This window comes from Pseudonaja textilis, chromosome 1 (assembly GCF_049901715.1).
Source record: "Pseudonaja textilis isolate UNSWEBS1 chromosome 1, rPseTex1.2, whole genome shotgun sequence".
Taxonomy (NCBI): domain Eukaryota; kingdom Metazoa; phylum Chordata; class Lepidosauria; order Squamata; family Elapidae; genus Pseudonaja; species Pseudonaja textilis.
Genome location: NC_141990.1, coordinates 133,618,201 through 133,636,214, shown reverse-complemented (window position 1 = coordinate 133,636,214; position 18,014 = coordinate 133,618,201). Strand labels below are relative to the sequence as shown.

Genomic DNA, 18,014 nt, shown 5'->3' with positions numbered 1-18,014 from the left:
GCTCATCATTGCTGTGCGATGTAGGTTTATAATGGTGTATGTGCACATTTGTGCACGTATATGTAAAAGAGGCATAACACTTTAGAAGGAAAGCTATTCTACCCAATCAAAACTGTTCCAGTTACCTGTATACATACAGCAATAACATCATACAAACTTCTGTAAAAGCAAGTTTCATAGAGACTATATGAAGAAACAAAATTTTGACAATCTGGTCCCCATGTTTTAATAGATACAGTGAATGTTAACAATTTAACAGTTTTCTTTACTGGTGTGCTTCTTTCAATTAAATAGCATTCCCATCTGGGATAATTAACAGACTCAGAGTCCTCTTGCATAAGAGAGCCAGTTTGGTGTAGCGATGAAGGTGCTGGCCAAGAAACCAGGAGGCTGGGAGGTCTAGTCCCACTTCAGGCATGAAAGCTGCTGGATGTCTTTGGGCTAGTCATCTCTGTTAGCCCAGCCCACCTATTGTTGTGGGGAAAATCGTTGTCTTCAGCCATTCAGTGATGTACAACCCTCAGCTCTCTATAGAACATTCTCCATGTCTTTTTTTCTTGCACTGCCTCCTTCAGATTCGACATGGTCATCCCAGCATCATCCTTTATAGCAGGGGTGTCAAACTCAATTTCATTGAGGGCCGCATCAGGGTTGTATTTGACCTCTGGGGGCCAGGATGGGCATGGCTGGTGTGGCCATGGCCAGCTCAACATCACTCATGTCGGGGGCATCTGTGTGGTGGTCAAGTGCTAAGGCAGGACTCCCTCCCTCTCATAATCTTCCTTCCTTCCTTTTCCTCTTCACTCTCCTTTCTTCTTCCTTTCCCTCTTTCCTTATTTTTCCTTCCTTGCTCTCTTCCCATCTTTCCTTCTTTTTCTTTCCTCTTTCCCTTTCTCCTTTCCTGTCCCTTCTTGCATGCTCAAATGCAAAAGGGGAAACATTTCTCCTTTTGTTTTGTATGTCGTTTGTTTTCAAGCCCTCATCCAGTGAAAACAGAGCCCAGGGGAGTCGCACGCTCCTCCAGGCCCCCCTCAGGTGCACGGCTCTCCAAGCTCCAATTTTGCTGGCAGAGCTGCAGGAGGCCATTATGGCCAAAACGGAGGCCTTTCTGTGCTCCGTTTTTGCTTGAAGAGGCACCACGAGGCAGTCCTTTGCTGTTTCCAGGGTGGCCCCATGGGGCAGATCTAAGCACCCCACTGGCTAAATTCGGCCCATGGGCCTTGAGTTTGACACCCCTGCTTTATAGTATCCAATCAGCAGGTAGTCGTAGGGCAATCTCTTCTCCTTTTTCCGTTGATCATTCCCAGCTTGCTTGACTTTTCCAGTGAGTTCGCTCTCATGATTTCACCAAAACCTCTGTTTGGCAACCTTGGCTTCCAAGTGATATTTTGGGTGAGGTTCGGTCCGGAATTTCTTTGCTTTAGGACAAAGGAAAATGAGGAAAATAGGAGGCAGGCGTATTGGGTATGCTTCCCACATTGAGCTATGGCAAGCAGGATAAAAAGCTAATGCTAACCGCATGAAGTGCCATCTTACAAGTAGGTAGAGAGGGCACGGGGAGCAATGCAGAGGGCTCAGGATCAAATGATCTCCAAACTCTTTTCAACCTTTACTTTCTGCAAACGTGTTAACCGACTCTCTTATTGCAGCTTGGGACACATTCCACAAAGGTTAGGATGACGCCTATCAAAATTCCACGCCAGCCCAGCTGAGCATTGTGGGAGCTGAACTCTTAGGTTATCTGCATGGCGCCAGGCTTTAAAACCGCGGTAGGCAGCAGTTCCATTGGTCCGCAAAGGGGAAAAAAAAACCCGAAAGGAATCCCTCCCTTCCACGTACTCTTTTCCCATTTTCCTATCTCTATGGCCACTCAGTAAGAGTGCCAGTAAGAGGCCGGAAGCGGGTGGTCGAGCGGCGCCGGCTACACACCCCTTGACCCCTCTCACTTCCTTTCCCTTTCCTTTCTCCGAGTCTTCCTTAAGCCCCGCCCACCCGAACCCTTCCACGCCTCGTTCCGGCTCTGACCCGTCCGTTTCCAATTGGCTATGCAAAAGAGGGATCGCGGCGAGAACCAATGAGCGGCAGACACGGCGTGGATCGCAGAAAACATTTGCCTTCTCTCTCGGGAGAGGAGCGGCAGAATCGCGGCGACGCTAGCTGTGCCGGAGCTCCTCGGAGGGTAACATGGGCGCCTTGAGTGGAAAGCGGTTTTTGCTTGGTAATTGGAGGGAAGGAAGGAGGGAGGGAGGGAAGGAGACGCCGCCGTGGAGGACAGATCTTGGAGCGGAAGGGAAGCGAGGACGGGTTAATGGGGGTTCAGCGCTAGAAATATCCCCCCGATTTGCCAGGCTTAAATGGGCTGCGTGGGGTCTCCAGCCATGGGGCTCTAGATGAATTTGCTGCATCTCGTTCTAGAACAGCTGGGCCTTTAAAGCAGTGGTCTCTAACCGTGGCAACTTTAAGACTTGTGGACTTCAACTCCCAGAATTCCTCAGCCAGCTTTGCTGGCTGGAGAATTCTGGGAGTTGAAGTCCACAAGTCTTAAAGTTGCCACGGTTAGAGACCACTGCTTTAAAGGAAGAGAGAGATCGGGCTATTTAAGAAGCGTTTTGAGGGGGATGCAAGGAGTAACTTAGGAAAGAAGTCAAATCAGGCTCTTTTTTCCCCCCTCTTAAGGCGGCTGCTGTGATTTGCATGTTTCTGGGGTTCCTCCTTGCGAGGTGGGTTCTCTTCCCCCCCACCCCGCATGGCTTTTTATCATGCAGCTGTCCTGCTTTTTTATTCACCCCATTTTTTAAGGAAAGCTAAATAATGCCCTCGTATGATGTGCTGTTCCTGTATAATGTTATTAAGTGTTATCCCTCTGCTGTGTTCGGGGCCCTCTTAATAGCATTATGGGTCCCAGGCAATGAAGCAGGCAAAGGGCTCTAGGACAACTCGCAGGAATAAAAATGTAAAATGGCCAATGAAATTAAACATGTACTTGCATAATATAGGTATAACGTGTTTATATGATGCAAGGTGCACGGAAGGGTTAACATACACAGATTAGGATGTGGCCCCTATGCTCGTGGGGCCCACGGGCCAGTGCCCATCAGGCCCATGCGTTAAGACAGCCCTGGCTGCATGCCATAGGATGAATAAATAGGAAAGCCCAGGGTCCTTCCTGCCTTTCCCCATGCTTTCCCCTTTTGCTATAGGAATCATGCTTTATTCAAGCCCCATGAAGGCCTTGTTTGAAGGGCGGCTTTGGCACCCTTTTCTTCAACAGTTTGGACTCAGAACGGTTGTTTCGAGGGTGCCTGGAGCTCTTCCCATTTACAGTGTTTGCAGGCTGAATGGAAATTGAGGTCTGGGTTTAGCTTGATGCCTACTGCAGTGGGTATCAAGTAGCATCATTCTGCTTTTTGCATTAGACCAGAAGGAGATCCTGTTGAACCCCCTTGGAATCTGGTGTCTCTCAATGCACCAGACCTGATTAGGGCTGTGGACCTTGTTAGCGCTGACAATCAAGTAAGAACAGAAGAATGTAAAGTATCTGCCCTGGAACAAATCTTATCTCTAGCGTAGAGAGGCAGTACGGGTAGTCCTCGACTTACGACCACAGTTGAGTCCAAAATTTCTGTTGCTAGGTGAAACATTTGTCCAGTGAATTTTGCCCCATTTTACGATTTTTTAATGCCACAGTGATTAAGTGAGTCACTGCAGTTATTAAATTAGTAACACGGTTGTTAAGTGGATCTGGCTTCCCCATTGAGTTTGCTTTGTAAGGTTGCAAAAGGGGATCGATCATATGACCCCAGGACACTGCAATCGTCATAAATATGAGTCAGTTGCCAAGCTTCTGAATTTTGATAATCTGACCATGGGGACGCTGCAACAGTTGTAAGTGTGAAAAATGGTCAAGGGTAACATATTTTCAGGGCCGTTGTAACTGGTCACTAAATGAACGGTTGTAAGTCAAGGGCTTCTTGTAATTTTAGGGTCAGTGGACACATGGAAACTTTGCAAAATGATTGCCATTAAAAAAGTTTGCTTTAGCATGACTGTCCTAACACATGCAGTGCTCCCATTGGCCCACCTGAAGATCAGAGGTATCTGCAGGATCTAGTGCTTTCATCAAAATAGCAATGCAGGTGTCACATCAGAAGCCCCACCTCTTTTGTGTGGGTGTGTAATGTCATCATGCATGTGTAAAAGGGGCAGAACTTATGCACAAACCTGGTTTTATCACTTGCCTCCTCACCTCCCAAGGATGCTGCTTGTAAGCTTAGCTTATCATCAAGCCAGGAGAAACCGAATTCAGGACTACAGGCACCCACACGTTTTCTTTCCTTGCTTTTACAATCTAATTTGGGGGGGGGGTGTTGTCCAGAAACAGTTTTGTAAATTACATTGATGCAAGAGATTTGTGCTTTACTTTCAATATGTCAGCAGTGCATTTATTTCAATTAAAAGGCATATTAAAAAAAACCCTGCTGTTGCAAAGAATGTAGTGGGTGGGAATGGGATTGATCTCAGGCACCCGGTTGCTTTCCTGCTGCTACTGTTCAGCATTTTCAATTGAACACAGATTCTTTCTTTGATGAGAGGCCTTTTTTCCCCCCCATCATAAGGGAAAAAACCTTACTGTAGTGCAGTCCCAAATACATACAAATTACTTTTAGAGATGTACAGAATTGGTTCCGTTCCTGATTACAAATTTGGGGCATTTCTAATGCATACATATATACAAACACATTTCCAGACCTTAGATCAGACTTGTAGTCATCTTGATATAAATCAAGTGATTGACGTAGAGATGGTAATTACATGTTAAAATAAGGGTGTGTAAATTTCCAACAGTTTCTGGCTTAGGAAAGTGTCTTGCAGAAATAAAAGTGCTTACAGTTGTATTAAATGATCTCTTTATTGGAATGCTTCAACTATGCAGCTTGCTGATGATCAGTTTTCTTAATCACATGCAGATTTCTATTTTAGGGATCATCTTCTATTTATTAAATTTATTTGCCACCCGCCTGCGCATCTCACCAGAATTTGAAAGGCTGCTCAGTGCTTTCACGTAGATTACCTTACCTAAGACCAGGGGTGTCAATCTCACGTGATGTATCGGAATTTTTTCCCCCTTCACTAAACCATGTGTGGGCGCAGCCAGCATGTGATGTATCCGGCCCATGGGCCGGGAGTTTGACATCCCTGCCTTAGACAGATACATTTTTGGCCTGACTAATTATTGCAAACTAACCTTCACATGAATGGTTCAGCAAACTGATCAGAGCACATCTTTTCCAAATTAATATTCAGGTATTAAAGACTATGTTTCCAAAAAAAACCCAATGATGACGAGATTAAGCTTGTTTTCTTGTTTTCATTACAGAATCTTTAAAGAACAGTAACAGATGGCATATTATCCTAATAAAGTTCGGTTTTCATTCAGATCCCAAAGCAGGATAATTTAAAGATACCACCCTAAGATAACAGTAAAAATATAATAAAGCATGCAATTCATCAGTGTTACAAACTGTGGTGTAATCTGTTGAAAGCAGAAGAACCACTCCCACATGCAGTATAATTGAAAAGTGTGTGAGTCAACCCATGCAGTCCTGTTTCCTTGGGAATGGTTTCATTCAGTCTAATGCAGCTTATTTTCCTGTAAATGAATTTAGGAATGAAGTGATGTATCGAATTTCCCCCCTTCACTAAACCAGGCGTGGGCGTGGCCAGCATGTGAGGTATCCGGCCCATGGGCCGGGAGTCCCATGGATCCAAAGGGATCCAGCTTGTGTGCAGGAAGCCCTGATTTAAGCTGTGTAAAGGATGAAGTCAGAAAGACTTGAACTCTTGCTTATGAGAGGTCTAAGCAAATTTAGAAACTAACAAGTTTGGAAGGGCCCATGCACCCAAGTCAGACTGATAGGGATCACTCACCCTGTGCCAGGAGAAGCTGCAAATATGCTTATCCAAGCAAAGGAGAGCCCTGAATGCAGGCTGGTGAGGCTCTAGCTTTGCTGAGAAAATGTTTAAGGGGTTTTAAAAAGGCTGGAGGCTTTCTCCTCTTAAAAGGGCAACTGTTGCCATGCGTCATTTAAGGGTCCTGACCACAAAATCAGAGACTCCCTGGATTAAGCGAGAAGAGCATGACCTTACTTTGTATATGTTTGGTTTATGTTGCCTGTTGATGATTGGGCATGTTTTCATGGCAAATGATGAGAAAAATAGCCTTTTCCTTTTTAAAAAAAAAAAATTCAGGTGGCCACACTTGCATAGAGCGGAAATGAAAGTATCAGATTAGCAGGAAAAGTTCCAGTCCTGAGATCTAGTCTGATTTTAGATGTATTTATTTTTTATCTTTTCCAACTTCGCTGTATTTCCATTAGTATCCTGATCTTAATGGTTTAGCCAACCAGGGTTCTTCTACATTGCTTTACCGTTAATTTAGCAGCTGTGCATGTTTTTTACCCAAAACATATAAAGCTTATCTGTAATTATCTGAATTTTATTCTGTTTGTGTCCTAGGTATTGTAAGTTGCACCCTCTTCTTGGCTGTTAACAGCTTGTATTCTTCCAGTGATGATGTTATAGAACTTACACCAACAAATTTCAACAGAGAGGTTATTCAGAGTGATAGTTTATGGCTAGTAGAATTCTATGCACCATGGTATGTATTTACTCAGCTGTCTTAAATAAAATGGTTGTTGTTTGTTCGGTTTGTTGCTTGTTCATGTGTATACTTTAGCTGTCTTATTTCTGTAAATAGTTTCTTGCATCTCAATGCAAAATTTCTAGCTAGGCTGTTCTGGTCATATTAATACTTATTAACTGAGATGGTGACAGGAATAGACGAGTCAGTCTTTCTCACTGCTATCCTTCAAAGATGTTGGTATCAAAATTGCTGAATTTACAGACAACCTACAGGCCCAACACCCCTGGAGAGTTGATAAAGTTTAACTTATTTTAACATCCTTATTAAAATGCAGATCTGCATGTGTTCGTCATGATAACAATATAAATGCTGTTCCTACATCTTTCAGTTGATGAAATGAGAGTGGAAATATTTGTTGAAGGCTAGAGAAGTCATAACAGTGCTCAATACCTCCAGTTTATTCTCATTTTTTCAGAAAGCTTTATGTTATTATAAAAGTATGTATGGTTGCCAACTTTGGTGGTGGTGTTTTTTCTGGGGAAAAAGGATCTGTAACGTGCAGCTAGAAATTGAAAGAATTTCAATTGCCTACTATGAAAATGCTGTGGTTGAATTATAGGTGTTGAACTTCAATTGTATAGAAATGTTAGGGTTTGTTAATTTTTTTAAAGGACAAGAGACATGTTTGGCAGTCCATATATCTTACAGTTTTGTGCAATATTACATGTGTGGAAAGTTGGAGCAAATAACATTGGTTACAAACCATATGGAATGCAAGAAAAATAAACACGAATCTGAGATATCACTTGGAATATAATGATTGTGTGCTCCCTTATATAGTTTTCTCATTCTGAAAACTATATAAGGGAGCACACAATCATTATATTCCAAGTGATATCTCAGATTCGTGTAAAGGGGGTATTTGGTTCGGAATCAGTCAAATGTTTGAAGGTAATATTTTTATTTTATCTTCTGCAAGGTGTGGCCATTGCCAAAGACTGACACCTGAATGGAAGAAAGCTGCAACTGCCTTAAAAGTGAGTAGCATATCCATAAATAATCTTTCTTTATTAGATTTACAGCTTGCTTGTGTTCCAGAAACTCAAGGAAGTGTGCTGATTCCTTCCTCCAGTTTTTCCCATAGCAGTAAATCTATTGGATAAATTGGGCTAAGAGAGTGTGACTAGCCCAGAGATACTTTCTGAATTTCCCTAAAGGAGAACACAGTTCAGCCTGAGTTTCCCCTATCCTTATTCAATACCTTAATCATTGCACCACATATTGTTACGTTAGGATATTTTAACCCCACGTGCTGTAAAGGAGGTTTTTTTTTTCCTTACAGATTTCCCCAAGAGTTTCTTTATAACAGAGACCAATCTGCCCTTCTGTCAAATTGTTTACTTTTGATACCAGAGGCAACAAAAGCATACCTGATAACGGTGCAGATGCAGCATCTCTGTCTTATACTGTTCTTGCCTCTGAGGGCCTCTGCTTTCCTCCTAGCATCTTCTCCCAGCTTTATCAACATTTCTTCCCTTTTCAAGTATTTTATGGCTGAGCTTGATAGGGTTTGTTTTCTGAGAGCCTAGAAAGGGAAGGAAATGCATGTGTGTGTGTGCATGCGTGATTGATTCAGTCTTGATTCTCATTGATCACAAGTCCCTGAAGTTTTCTTGGCCAGCTTTTTGGAAGAGGGTTGAGTCTTGACTTCCTAATAAGCAAGCATTCGCTGTTGGACAATTGCCTGAGTAATATTGTCTTGATCCATCACAGTCATGGCAAACCACATAGGATGCTCCCAAAGGCAGCACATCCCTTGCGGAGAACATAGTTAATGTAAATGCATGACTTTCTTGAATATAAAGGGAGAATCAAGAAACACACCATCCTTTATTTTCAAGCTGAATTATTCTTTTAAGTTTATGAAACCACTTTGTCAAAGGAATATCTAAACCAAAGCCAGGATTTCTCTGTGCATGCGTTCCGTTGTTCCATTGTTTTGACCTAGGTCAGTACACGTGTGTGAACTCGGCAAAACATATTTTGCCTTCTCTTTGTGGAATTGTTTTGTCTTGTTTCTCTAACTTAAAAGCCTTTTTTTCTTCCAGGGTGTTGTGAAAATTGGGGCGGTTGATGCAGACAAACACCAATCTCTTGGTGGTCAATATGGTGTTAAAGGGTTTCCCACTATCAAGATTTTTGGTGCTAACAAGCACAAAGCAGAAGACTACCAAGGTATTTTTAAGATGATACATTTCTTTTTGTTGATGTGCGTCTTGAGCAAAACTGATATATTTTTTTCTCTTGTTCACAACAAGCCCAGTTAAGTAGAAAAGACTGCTATAATATATTGGGTCCTTTTTTGGTGACTTGAAATTCCTAAGAATTTCCCACTTTTGTGGCAGCCTTACGTTTGGTTGAAGAACTGAGTATTTTTTCTACAGCGGAAGTTAGGAACCTGTGGTCTTCCAAATGGTGTTGAACTTCAATTCCCAGTGTACCTCACTTCTGTCTGGACTGGGTGGGAGTTACAATTCAGAACATTCAGAAACATAGGTTCCCCACCCTGGTTGCAGGGACCCTATTGGTTACTTAAAACCTGGGTTTCCCGTTCAAGGCTGAAGCCTCCTGTTATTTCTCCTAATGTGGCACCACATAAGCTGCCCATTTGGTTCCCTCCCCCTTCCTGTTAAAAGGACTGAAATGGTGGATACCGCTACTGGAATGAATATTTGAATGTTGATATCAGGGTTCCAAGTAATACACTCATAGCAAACAGAATTCTGAGGCAAGTAAGTTCCTCAAAGAACAGGTTTATTGGATATATCATATTGGCACAGACTGGTAAAAACTGACTAAAGGTTCCTGCGGTTTTCACCAAATTAAAAGTAAACGTTCTTTCCCTTTCCCCAAACAACCAGTCACATGGTCCAATCAGGGTGCTCTCCAGTTGCTTGGTAACATCACTCCTCTCTTCAGCCACCTGTTGGAAGATCCTTGGTTCCCAGGGGAAAGTATATTGTTTTGGCTATAAAACCCCAGCTAGCTCTACTTCCCCCACTCTCTAACCCTCCTCTCGGTTGTGGCAACACTGAAGCCTCAAAGATGGCCCCAAGTCAGGCCAGCTTCAGAGTTGACAGTTGATCTGTGTGGAGTCTTGCTTAGCATGATGCTTTTCTTTTGTGTCTCAGGAGCCAGGACCAGTGATGCTATTGTTGATTCTGCTTTAAGTGCTGTCCGGTCATTGGTAAAAGATCGTCTTAGTGGCAGAGGTGGAGGATACAGTTCTGGAAAACAGGTACCCCTTTTAGGCTTTGACTCCTACTCATTGCAAAGCCTCGTTCTTTCCATGCCTGTATTTTGTGAAGAATGTTACAGGACAATTGGTAACATTGGCATTTGAATGATGGATTGAACAAGGGCTTATTTTATGGCAGGAGTGAAAATTTAGTAGGTCAACAGGTTTGCTCATTTAAATGAGTCACATTTTGCAAAAAAAATAATAACGGAGCTGTAGTTTCTTAGTAAGAGGATAGTGGCAGTCAATGGTAGTAGATGAATACACAAAAGTAAAGAGTTGGCAGGATAAATGAATGGCAAGGAAATTCTTCAGACTTCTGATGTCTCCATTATACATATGCTCTAGAAATCATGGCTTGGAAGCCACTTTATAATCTTTTTCTTCTTTTGATCTTTGTCTCTTCTTTCTTTCATGTCGCATTCTTTTTATCTTGTTAAAAATTATTTTAAAAGATTTATAAAGAAATCATGGTTGTAAATAAATTGAAAGAGACTCATTGAAAAAGGCAAGACTTCTAGATTGCATAGATCTCAGATAGGCAGCCATGTTAAGTCTTTTATTGGAGGTTTTTAAGATGAGCTTGGACAACCAGTTGTCTGAAATGATGTAGGTCTCTGCTTGAGTGGGGATTCAGACTGGAAGACCTCAAAGGTTCCTTCCAAGTCTGTTATTCTGTTATTTAAGTTCCCCATTCTCAGGCCAACATATACAGTACATCTGCTGAAATAGAGGAAGTGAAGCTGTACTGATTAATTCGACTAGAGCAGGGGTAGTCAGCCTTTTTATACCTACCGCCCACTTTTGTATCTCTGTTAGTAGTAAAGTTTTCTCTAACCACCCACCGGTTCCACAGTAATGGTGATTTATACAGTAGGGGACAAAACCCCTACCGCCGACCATAAAAGCTGGAAGGCCCACTAGTGGGCGGTAGGGACCAGGTTGACTACCACTGGACCAGATGTATCCAGATGTTCACTGTTGAAAAACTCTGTTTGAATAATCGATGGCTGACTTTGCGTTTACATTTTCCATCCTGTACAGACTATGATTTCAAGCAGAGGTGGATTGGGTTTTTTTTATAAGCTAAAATATTATATATAAGTTTCTATCCTAAACCTTTTTTGACTAGAAAGCATATAGTCATTTATTGTCATCAATAATTAGAATTGGAGTAAAATTTATAGCGCTAAATACCCTTTTCACATTTCCTTAATAGAGCAGTTATGAAAGTGGAGGCTCCAACAAAAAAGATGTGATCGAATTGACTGATGATAACTTTGATAAGACCGTAATGGACAGTGACAGTGTCTGGCTGGTAGAATTTTATGCTCCTTGGTGTGGACATTGCAAAAAGTAAGTATTCTGGCTGTACTCAGGATTGTTACAGTAAATTTACATATACATACATACATACATACATACATACATACACCAGATGTTTGAGTAGTAGTTGGGTGCAATAATATTGATAATGCAGTCTGTCAATAGGTTAGTCCTGCTTACCGTACTTCAATGGAACTAAATGCAGAAATGCAGCTTAAGCTTGGAACCTCTGCAGCAAGGGTGTCAAACAAAGGCCCTTGGGCCAGATCCGGCCTGTGGGGTGCTTAGATCTGGCCCATGGGACTGCCCTGGAAACTCTGAGGGACCAGTCCGCACTGCCTTTGCCAGCAAAAACAGATCTGGGGAGGGCCGCATGGCAGAGGATTGCAGGAAGCCGTTGTAGCCAGAAACGGAGCACAGGAGCCTGTTTTCACTGGCAAAACGCTCGGGCCACCACAGGCGCTCCCAACACAAATGATGTCGAGCTGGCCACACCCACCCCAGCCCCCCAGGGTCAAACACAACCCTGATGCAGCCCTCACGGAAATTGACTTTGACTCCCCTGTTCTGGAGGCACATGAGCCATAGTGAAGTTACCTTGGGTTTTCTTGACTTATTTTCCCTATTTGCTTTTAATATGATTCTCCTCTGTACTCAATAATGTGTTGTCACCTAAGACAAAACTGATGAAAATCTATAATCTTTTGTAAATCCAGAAGTAGGACTTTCAGGCATCCTGGTTCCTGGAATCTGATCATTGATAAGGGTTATTAGGGCTAATATAGTTCAAGCTTTCTCAAGGATGTCAAGTCATAAGATCCTTTTGAGGAGTATCAAGTAGTCATTGTGATCTGTTAGTAAAAGTTGAATCAACCATGTTTTGTAATTAGGTAACAAGCAACCAACCTATAGTAATTTTGAGCTCAACTATGGCCTTTGGAACTATCATAATTTAACCACTTTGCTTTTTTTTTTTTAAAAAAAAGTGGTTTTAATTTTAAATTGCTGTTGTAATTTATTGCTGTACTTTTTAAAAGAAAACACTCACATGTAGCAACACATTTTCTTCTACAGTTTGGAGCCAGAGTGGGCATCAGCTGCGACTGAAGTGAAGGAGCAAACAAAGGGAAAAGTTAAACTGGGTGCTGTAGATGCTACCGTGCACCAGATGTTAGCCAGCCGGTATGGGGTGAGTAGATAGTGCAAGTGGTAATGCTTTTGTTACTTGCTGTCTCCCAAATAACACAGAGGGGAGAATGTGTCCTTTTTTAGAGGCAACATCATATAGAATGGAATGTTTTAAGTATTTAAAAGGAAGGAAGGAAGGAGGGAGATAGATAGATAGATAGATAGATAGATAGATAGATAGATAGATAGATAGATAGATAGATAGATGGAAGGATGGATGGATGGATGGATGGATGGATGGATGGATGGATGGATGGATGGATGGATGTAATGGTTTCTGTGATAATTTTACATACTGCCTATTTAGAAATTTTGGGTTGTGCTGACATTCAGTGAAACCAAGAGCTATTTTATTTTGGTTTTTAGTTCATCGAATACCAAGGTGGATTACCTTTTGTGCTCACTATGATTTGAATTCTTTGATTCTGTGTTCCAGGTCCGTGGATTTCCGACAATAAAAATTTTCCAAAAAGGAGAAGAACCTGTTGACTATGATGGTGGAAGGACAAAATCCGATATCGTTGCTCGAGCTCTGGACTTGTTTTCAGAGAATGCACCAGCACCTGAAATCCTAGAGGTATCCTTACTTTGATCAAGCAATTACTTCCTAGGGAAATCGGAAGAAAATGTTGCAGTATGGGGTGCTTCTGTCCTGTGAGGAGCCATGAAGTCTTTCAAAATGATGCATATTCCATTTCAGACCCCTTCTCATTTATTTTGTAGTCACAGAACTCTTAGTATTTTCTCCTCTGCAAACCTGTGCATGGCAGTTACCCCCATCTCATGAGTCCTATTTTGGCTACGTAGCTGTCATAATTTGATAACCAAATTTGCTATTATGATGCCTTTTATTGATAAAATTAAGGGAATGTTATATATACTTCAAATCATTTTCTTTGGAAATGAGTAATCAAGCTAAACTTGATTTCTTACTGAGTTTCTCCCAAAATATCTTAAAATCACCTTATTGCCTTTATTAAATTCATGTGGTTGGAAATTTCAAGCCCTTTGGTGAAGTGTCTGCCCTTAGTTCATATGAGCTGCATGGATATAGTGACATTTGCTTCCAAAGAGCTTTGTGAGAGAGTGTCTCTTTGAAGATCATGAGCAAGAAATGACATGATGTAGAGGTCCTAATTTTAGTAAAGTTACTTGTGGACTTTGAATTAAGAAAACTGGCATCGTTGTGGCCTTAGCTGTGTAGATCAAAATTGTTTAAAAGTCTTAATGATATCAGAATACAGATAGTCCTCGACTTACAACAGTTCATTTAGTGAACATTCAAAATTACAACGGCACTGAAAAATGTAACTTATGACCATTTTCAGAACTACAACTTCCGCAGCATCCCCATGGCCACATGATCAAAATTCAGCTGCTTGGCAACTGGCTCATATTTATGCCAGTTGCAGTGTCCCGGGGTCCCTTTCGTGACCTTCTGACAAAGTCAGCGGGGAAGCCCGATTTGCTTAACAGCCGGGTTACTAACTTATCAACTGCAGTGACTCACTTAACAATCCTGGGAAGAAAGGTTGTAAAATGGGACAAAACTCACTTAACAAATGTCACACTTAACAACAGAAATTTTGGGCACAATTGTGGTCGTAAGTCGAGGACTGCCTATATAGAGACCTAGAGAAATTCCTATCAGGACAAATAAAGCAACCGGGTTAAAAAAACAAAGATTGAGCAAGAGAAGACCTTGTAGGAAAATTAACTTTGTAGTTGCAATTTAGTTATTATTCTTTAATTGCTAGGAGTCTGAATTGGTAAATCTGTTCTCGCCTAGATTATTAACGAAGATGTCCTAAAGCAAACATGTGATGCTCACCAACTTTGTATCATTTCTGTTTTGCCCCATATACTTGACACAGGTAAGAACAAGACAGTATTTTCCCTTACCTTTGGGTTTTATACTGGCCTCAAGTGTGATTTTCTTTTTCTTTTCTTTTTTATGATTTCTGTTAAACAGGAGCTGCAGGTAGAAATGCCTACCTGGAAGTCATGTTGAAAATGGCAGACAAATATAAAAGGAAGATATGGGGGTAAGTTACAGATTACAGCCAGAGGTGCTTTTGGTTTGGGGCAGGGAGGAATACCAATCTTGCTCCCATTGAAATGGAAATAGTAGCTCCGTGACAGCACAGACTAGGCTAGATTGCTTACGAACTTGGAGGTAGGGGAAGCTTAAGGAAATGAGCTGGTTTTGATCTGCTCTCTTCAGCCCTTTTGCTCTGCAACTTACAGCAGAAACTGGGTGATGCCAGGGAGGTCTGGAAGTGTGGAGAAAAGTGATATTCTGTGGTTTGCTTCGAGATAAAGCACCTAATTCTTCTTATCCAAGGTGGCTGTGGACAGAAGCCGGAGCACAGTTTGATCTCGAAAGCTCTTTGGGTATTGGTGGCTTTGGGTACCCGGCCATGGCAGCTGTGAATGCTCGAAAGATGAAATTTGCCCTGCTGAAAGGCTCCTTCAGCGAGCAAGGGATTAACGAATTCCTGAGGTAAGGCTGCTTTGTCGGTACCTCAAAGCATATGAACGCTGTGTGGTGCTTGACGAGTTTCAATTAAAAATAGCGGGGGGAAATAATTGATTTTTATTTTATTTACAGAATTGATTCTGTAACCATGTTTGTTGACTTCCTTTTTGAACACAAAAAAACGATCTTGCTCAGGGTATTCCTGAATCCCATCTTTTTTCTACTTCCTCCTCCCATTTTTTTAAAAAAAATGAAATCTCATGAAATTTTAACTGGGGGGAGGAGGAGGGCCAGTTACCAGTCTCACTCAGTGCTGCTCGCTATATAATTCATCACATCAGGCTTATTTATTTATTTATCCCACCGTTACTATTTTTATAAACAAGATGGTGATCATACCTACTACTCCTTCCTTCTATTTTTCACAACAACCCCATGAGGTAGGTTGGCTGAGAGTGAATGATTGGTCCATGGTCACCCACCCAGCCTTCTTTCATGTCTAAGACGGCACTAGAACTCATGGTCTCCCAGTTTCTAACCCAGTGCCTTAATTAAACTGGTTCTCAAATGTGAATCCCTAGAGGGGTGTATGTTATGTTCTAAATGGTATTTCCATTTCTAGGGAACTTTCTGTTGGACGAGGGTCCACAGCACCAGTTGGTGGAGGGGCTTTTGCCAAAATTAACACAGTGGAGCCCTGGGATGGCAAAGATGGCGAGGTAAGAGAGACTCCATTTTCATCTCTATAGTCGTACAGAACTTATTTGGAAATTCTTATTTGGACATTTTAGGGTCCATATGTTTAAATTGGTTCACTCTCAAGTCAATTTCTGAATGTTTAGTCAGCCTGATAAATATATACCCTAAAGCCTGTACTCAAAGATCTATTTAGTTAAAACTTTGTTGCTTCTTTTTATTTCTTCTCTTTTCTGTCATCCACCTTATCTGTTAGAAGCCACCTTAGTTCTAAATGTGGCTCTGTATCTTTGTTCTCTTTTGAATTTTGTTGAAAGCTTTGACATTTGTTTATCTATCTATTTCTGGCATCATTTTATTTTCTATATCCTGTTTGAGCTATTCTGATATGCTTCTTGTGCAGACTATTTTCTTTTTTTTTTCTTTCCTGTCCTAATGCAGGTTGCTCACCAAATGTTCAACTAGTCTAGCATTCTTGCATTAAGGGTTATAAAGAGGAACTTGATAATCATGTGACTCCTACTTTGCTTGTTTATCCAGCTGCTCAGGTTGCATTCAAGCTTAGATAGATTTTCCAACTTTTATTGTTTGCTTAGAGTCTACTTGTTGATTTCTGCTTTTTTATAGACAATTTCTGCTCCATTGCTTATTGAAGCCACACAAAATGTCACACCTGGGCTTGCTTAATGAAAAAGAAACCGCCCATCTTGTAGACAGATAAAATAATAATGCCTTGTTTGGCCAATTTTGAGTTGACTTTGTTGGATGATTTTGCTGTACATTTCTGTAGACATTTAGCAGATATAAGACACAGAACAGGAATCAAGAAGCCAAAGAGCTGTAAATAAACATGTAGCCCAATTCCCTTATCATGTTAAGCCAACATTTGATTTAGCACGCAGTGTAAACCTAGTTATTTTGATCTTAACCATCAGACACTAATCATAGCTTTAATTTTTCTGCTGATTTAAAATAACAGCATTGGACTGAATGGTGGTGTTGAAACTCCACTTTAATTGTATCACTTATCTGAATGGTAAAACCGTACCTTCAGGATAAGATTGTGTGTGTATTTTATACTTTTAAAGGAAGATCAGAAAAGCAAATGGCCAGTTGTACATAAACTTAAAAAGCACAAGAGAACATTTAGGTCTGTCTCTTTAGAAAAAGTTATTTAATATAACATTGTTTGCTATTGAACAGTATTTTCTCAGCATCTTAGGGGGGTTGAAACTTGTTCTAAGAAGTATGCGATGATATGTGATATAAATGCCTGATCAATTCACACTCTGTTGTTTCATAGCTCCCAGCTGAAGAGGATATTGATCTCAGTGATGTAGATCTTGATGATTGGGATACTCAGAAGGATGAATTGTGAGAGCCTGAAGATAACTTGGTTTCTTGAGAGACACTGGGCAGTGGTTGGATTGGATAGAAGAACGTTTTGCATCACACGGATCTACCAGTGGCCTTGTTTGCCAAGAGAGAAACTGTTGGAAACATGGTCATCAGTGAACTGAGCATCTCTTAAGAAAAAATATCTCACAAATTCTATGAATTTTTTTTATTGAGTGAAATTGTATCCGGTGTAGCAGATATTTTGAGAACAACACTGATCTTTCATTGAAATGCTCTTGGATGTTTTTTTAAAACTAGCTGGCATGTGGTGGTCAATTGTAACTTGAGACTTTTGTTGTACTTAGTTTTAAAATGTGATCTTTTTTCTCCTCCCCCACAGTATAGCTTTCATTTCAATGAAAGAATAAAACAATATTTTTGACTCTGTGTCAGTGTTGTACAGTGTACGGAGAGATCTCCCTATATCAGTGCAGTATTTGAAGCCATTTTTGCAATGAATATTATGATGCTTGCGTGCTCATATTAAGCCAGTCACTTTTTAAATTCTGCTGTTTCGAAGAAGCTATAGTGAAATGTTTCATACAATACTAAGCTTTGGATATGAATCTGGTCTGTGAATTCAGTCTAAATACTTCCAACTGTTATTTTTCTTTGGGGAGCCTGTAGGATTGAGAGAACTACTATTTACTGGTAACGTGTGACAGGTTTTTGATGCACATTTTATCAATTGTATGGGAATCTTTTCAAAACTAATGTTCTTTTATGGTAACTCAAGAAAAAAAGTAAGCCGTCTGCTAATTCCTGTTGTCTCAGACAAATAATTGTTCTCAGCCCAGAATTATGACTTGAGACTAATTTTAGTATAATTAAATTATAAAGTATAATACTCCTATAACAGAAGACACGATTTCTTTGGAAGAATGGAAAAAAACAACCCAGGGTCAGTATTAAATTCTCCTGTTCCAAGAAGTAAGGCAATATTTCTCTTTTAGAAAAGGCTCAATTTACTCTAAGACCTCCAGGAT

General features: G+C 40.9%; 1 protein-coding gene across 1 annotated transcript; it reads left to right on the top strand.

Annotated features, from left to right (window-relative positions):
• Window positions 1-2,133: 2,133 nt before the first annotated feature.
• Window positions 2,134-17,415, top strand: PDIA6 (protein disulfide isomerase family A member 6). The gene is made up of 13 exons (XM_026695290.2): window positions 2,134-2,218; window positions 6,517-6,658; window positions 7,623-7,680; window positions 8,752-8,878; window positions 9,835-9,941; window positions 11,161-11,297; window positions 12,342-12,456; window positions 12,892-13,032; window positions 14,245-14,329; window positions 14,428-14,500; window positions 14,800-14,958; window positions 15,557-15,653; window positions 16,934-17,415. Exons 1-13 carry the CDS (start codon window positions 2,185-2,187, stop codon window positions 17,006-17,008), a joined length of 1,350 nt encoding a protein of 449 aa, XP_026551075.1. The 5' UTR covers window positions 2,134-2,184; the 3' UTR covers window positions 17,009-17,415.
• The last annotated feature ends 599 nt before the right edge of the window (window positions 17,416-18,014 follow it).